This window comes from Gekko japonicus, unplaced genomic scaffold, assembly GCF_001447785.1.
Source record: "Gekko japonicus isolate JY-2015 unplaced genomic scaffold, Gekko_japonicus_V1.1 scaffold505, whole genome shotgun sequence".
Taxonomy (NCBI): Eukaryota; Metazoa; Chordata; class Lepidosauria; order Squamata; family Gekkonidae; genus Gekko; species Gekko japonicus.
Genome location: NW_015169788.1, coordinates 893,789 through 899,238, shown reverse-complemented (window position 1 = coordinate 899,238; position 5,450 = coordinate 893,789). Strand labels below are relative to the sequence as shown.

The 5,450-nt window shown below is 48.2% G+C and overlaps 1 protein-coding gene across 1 annotated transcript in view; it reads left to right on the top strand.

Moving 5' to 3' along the window:
• LOC107115288 (putative IQ motif and ankyrin repeat domain-containing protein) overlaps positions 1-5,450 on the top strand; it is a 47,679-nt gene that overhangs the window by 17,354 nt on the left and 24,875 nt on the right. The window contains exon 4 of the mRNA XM_015416966.1: positions 4,279-4,443. Coding sequence (XP_015272452.1) covers positions 4,279-4,443 — 165 coding nt within the window. The remainder of the gene's footprint in view (positions 1-4,278; positions 4,444-5,450) is intronic.

The window sequence follows — 5,450 nt, the reverse complement described above, 5'->3', positions numbered from 1 at the left end:
TCCCTGATGGATTAAAGTACCCTGGTCCTGCTCCTACATTTAAGAACATAAGAACATAAGAGACGCCAATGTTGGATCAGGCCAAAGGCCCATCCAGTCCAACACTCTGTGTCACACAGTGGCCAGAAATACCAGTGCCATCAGGAGGTCCAGCAGTGGGGCCAGGACATTAGAAGCCCTCCCACTGTTGACCCCCCCCCCAAGCACCAAGAAGACAGAGCATCACTTGCCCCAGAGCCCCTAGCTATACCTTGTGGCTAATAGCCACTGATGGACCTCTGCTCCATATGCTTATCTAATTCCCTTTTGAAGCCGTCCATGCTTGTAGCCGCCACCACTTCCTGTGGCAGTGAATTCCATGTGTTAATCACTCTTTGGGTGAAGAAGTACTTCCTTTTATCCGTTCTAACCCGACCGCTCTGCAGTTTCATGGAGTGCCCACGAGTTCTTGTATTGTGAGAAAGGGAGAAAAGTACCTCTTTCTTTACCTGCTCTTTCCCATGCATAATCTTATAAACCTCGATCATGTCACCCCTCAGTCGTCTTTTCTCCAAGCTAAAGAGCCCTAAGCGCTTTAACCTTTCCTCATAGGGAAAGTGTTCCAACCCTTTTATCATTTGAGTTGCCCTTTTCTGCACTTTTTCCAAAGCTATAATATCTTTTTTAAGGTGTGGTGCCCAGAACTGCACACAGTATTCCAAATGAGGTCTCACCATTGATTTATATAGGGGCATTATTATATTGGCTGATCTGTTTTCAATACCCTTCCTAATAATCCCCAGCATAGCATTGGCCTTCTTTATTGCAGTCACACACTGTCTCGACATTTTCAGTGAGTTATCTACTACAACTCCAAGATCTCCCTCTTGATCAGTCTCCGCCAGTTCAGACCCCCATCAATCTGTATTTATATTTAGGATTTTTGGCTCCAATGTGCATCACCTTGCACTTGGCCACATTGAACCCCATCTGCCATGTTGATGCCCACTTGCCCATCCTTGACAGTTCCCTTTGGAGTGCCTCACGATCCTCACTGGTTTTCACCACCCTGAACAACTTCGTATCATCCACAAATTTAGCCACTTCACTGCTTACTCCCAACTCCAAATCATTAATGAACAAGTTAAAAAGCAGTGGACCAAGTACTGATCCCTGCGGTGCCCCACTGATTACCACCCTCCACTGAGAAAATTGCCCATTTATACTCACTCTCTGTTTTCTATTAATTAGCCAGTTTTTGATCCATAAAAGGACTTCTCCTTTTATCCCATGATATTTGAGATTGGTTTATCAAAAGCTTTCTGGAAGTCAAGGTAAACAATATCTATTGGATCCCCCTTGTCCACATGTTTGTTCACCCCCTCAAAAAACACTAACAGGTTTAGTGAGACAAGATCTTCCCTTACAGAACCCATGCTGAGTCTGCCTCAATAGGTTTTGTTCATCTATGTGCCTACTCATTCTTTCCTTAATAATGGTTTCCACCAATTTACTCTGTATCAACGTCGGACTGACTGGGCTGTAATTTCCCAGATCTCCTCTGGAACCTTTTTTAAAGATGGGAGTGACATTAGCTACCTTCCAGCTACCTTACATATTTTTGTCAGGAGATCCACAAGTTCACATTTGAGTTCATTCAGAACTCTCGGATCTATGTACTCCAGGACTTTCCAATGGACCCTATTGCTGTATCAGAAACTGATCAGAGAGAGGAAACACAAGTTAGTGCAAATTCATGCCAGGTTAAGGAGATCTCTGCGGTGGTGAACTTACATGAAGAATCTCACCCAAGGAGTTCCACTGTCCAAGAGTTCCCAAATAACAGTAATGACAGATGTGAGCCTCAAGTGCTAGGGAGCCCACTGCCTAGACAAGGTGGTTCAGGGGAGGTGGTCTTCGAAAGAAACACAACAGAGCAGCATAAATCTGTTAGAACCCAGAGCAGTAAAACTTGTCCTCGGAGCTTTCTAACACCTTCTCCAGAACATGGTGGTGCTGATCCTAATGGACAGTGTCACAGCCAAGGCACCCATAAATCGCCAAGGGGGGGACAAAGGCTCTGTGGCTACATCAGGAGTTAGTACAGATACTCCACTAGGTGGAGAGTCATCTACAGAGTTTAAGAGCCCAACATCTCAAGGGAACGTTAAATCTTCAAGCTGATTGGCTAAGCCGGCAAGACATCAACTAAGCAGAAAGGTCATTGAACGATCAAGTATTCTGGGAGATGACGAGCACTAGACTTCTTTGCGACACAAAAAGCAAGTAAGTACACAGGTTCCTGTCACGATTCCTCAAAAAGGAAGCAGAGGGTGTGGATGCACAGCAACTTCCCTGGCCAAAAGGACGGCTACATGCCTTTCCTCTGACACCCATCCTCAGCAGGGTACTGAGGAAGATCAGGAGGGAAGGGGCAGATGTCATACTAGTGGCATCCTACTGGCCAAGGAGGACTTGGTTCTCCGAACTGATGCAACTCTCGACCATGGAAGCCTGGAGATTACCGAACAGAAAAGATCTCTTGACCCAGGCACTGATAATGCATCCGGACCCCAGGTGGCTAAAACTGGTGGCATGGAGACTGAAAGGAAGGACTTGATGTTAACAGATCTCTCCATGGACATAGGTGAGATTATGTTTCAGGCCAGTTGACTGGCCACTAGGCCCATTTACAATTATACTTGGAGAGCATTCCATAAATGGGCTGTTGACCAGAGATTACTTAAAACCTACTAGGCAGGATATTATCAGATTTATACATTCAGTGTGGAAAATGGGATTGCACCCAAACACTCTGAAGAGACAGGTAGCCACTATTGCGGCGGTACAAAGTAATAGGGGCATGGGTCATATTGCCACAAATGAATACATAAAGAGATACCTTAAGGGCACGACACAGTTGGCACCTCCAGTTCAGCATAGATTTCCATCTTGGAGCTTATCTAAGGCGTTTCAAGCTCTTACAAAGCCCCCCTTCGAACCCCTGCAACAAATAGACTTGAAGTATCTATTGATGTTCCTCATGGCTATTACATCGGCTGGGAAAGTATTGGAGATAGGTGCATTATCTGTGAGAAAGGAGTTGTGTGTGTTCCAGAAGGACACTGTAATTCTCAGAACTGTCCTTCATCCCAGAAGGGAATTTGCTTTTTCACATGAATCAACAGGTTGTACTGCCATCCTTTTGCCCCAAACCAGTTTACAGTAAAGAAAAAATGTGGCACAGATTAGTTGTCAGGAGGGAGGGCCCTCCACATTTACATCAAGAGAATAGTAGCTCTTAGAAAGCCAGAGAGGTAAGAAGGAATCAAAGACTACCATGGCTTTCTGGATCAGAATGTGTATTCGTGAAGCATACGTGGTGGCGGGCCTCAGGGTCCCCATTGGGATCACAGCCCATTCAACGAGGGCAGCTGCAACTTCAGCATTTCCCACTAGGGCTCCTATGGACAAAATTTGTAAGGCAGCTACATGGTCTTCCCTTACTACTTTTGTCAGACCAGCAATATCCTGTAGGGGCTGCCGTTGGGAGAAGGGTTCTGCAAAAGGTGTTAGTGGATTAACGCTGCAGTTGTTTTACCCCACCCAGTATAGCTTGGTTATACAACCAGTTTGGATGCCTTCCCTCACTGACGGAGAAGGAAACATTGGACTTACCTGAAGGTTTCTTCTCTTCGGTGGGTCGAGGGCATCCATTTTTTCCTTCCCACTGAATCTGATCCCGAGTACTGTATGGGGAGGACTGTGTGATGGGATTGCTTCTGACAGTTGGTGTTCCTTTTCTAGTTCTGTTGGATGTTGACCAAAAATATACAATAAAGAATTGTTCAGTTTAAAAACATTTTTCATGAATCAGGCGAGTTTTCTGCGTTTGCTGAGCTAGGCTATTCTATGTCTGGAAAGGCATTGGGACCAAGGAGGGCATACAAAAATTTACATAGCCATGCCGGGGGCAAGTGGAAGTGTGACCTAACCAGTTTGGATGCCTTCTCCCCACTGAAGAGAAGAAACCTTCATGTAGACCCAATGTTTTGTTCTCCATACCTGTAAAGCAGCACTCAAAGTGGCTTACAAAACTTTAACCCCCCCCCCCAAGGCAACAATAAAACAAGAGCACCTGGTGGGGGGTGGGGATGCTGAGTGGTGGGATGGTCTCCCCTGACAAGCAGCCGCTTATTTCTGCCTTGATGCTCTTCTGCTGAGTTTCCTGGCCCCAGGGGGAGCCCTTCCTCTCTTCTGCCTCCCCTCTGTCTGTTGACATTCCCATTTCTGTTGTAGGCCTTTGTTGCACTGGTGAAGAGGGAGCAGGAGGAAGCTGAGCGGGAGCGAAAGAAAGAGGAAGAAGCGAAAAAGAAGCAGCGAGAGGAGCAGCAGAGGAAGAAGCGGATGTTGGAGGCAGCCTTTGAGGGGGACGTGGAAGAGATGCAGGCAGTTCTCAGAGAGGTGGGCCGTGTACAGTAGGAGGGGGTCAACTGCATGTTCTTCAAGCATCTGACTGTCTTCTTCGGCAGGTTCTGACCAGGGTGGATCCTGATGGAAACAAGGACAGGTCTTGTGCTTGACCTCTCACCGCTGCTTGCGTTTTGTTTGGTTTAACAGCCAACCCAGTCGCCACCACCGCAAGCACTGTTGCTGGCCTTTAACGGACAGTTGGGCCGCATGGGCAGAATGACCAGCGACTTCCTGCTTTAGAGCAACTGTGCCCTTTTCAGGCCCTAGAGTGGGACTGACGTAGCTGCAGCTGATCAGGTGTAACCGCTGAGCACCTGCGGGGGTGGTGTGGTGTGGTGTGGTGTGGTGTAAACATCTGCAGATTCATCTCCTCATGATGAACAGCATAAGAAGAGGCGCGCTGGATCAGGCCAGAGGTCCAGCATCGTGTTTCCAGGGTGGGCTGCCAGGTGCGCTTTGGAAGTCTGCCAGCAGGGCTACCGCCTCCTGTTGCCCTCCAGCAACTAGTATCTAGGGGGCCCCCATTCCCTTGAACGTGGGGGTGCTCTTTGGCCCTCGTAGGCTGTGAGCTTGTTTAGCCCCCCTTTAAAGCCTCGAAGCTAGTGGCTGTCCTCCTCACACTGGACCCCGTAAGAAGAAAAGGCGCTGTCTGCAGAACCGCCCCTCTGTTCCTCTGCTCCCCTCGCCTCCCTCTAACCAGTCGCTGCCGCGTGAGAGGATCTGTCCTCTGATCCCACGGCTCTTGTGTTTACACACAACTCTCTTGTGAGGGGCTCCCTCCCTCCAAAACCTTCTGGAGGCTCGGCTCACTCCTAGGCAGGCTGCTGCTGCTGCTGCTAGCACGCTTCACAGAATGTCTGGAGCAGGGGGTTCTGGCCCCTCCACCAACCCAGCGTCAGTTCCAGTCAGGCATAAAAAGTCCTATAGACAGTCGCCAGCCAACACTGCGAAGATGAAGTTCAGTATCAGCATCAGAATCCAAGGCCTGAATCCAGGAA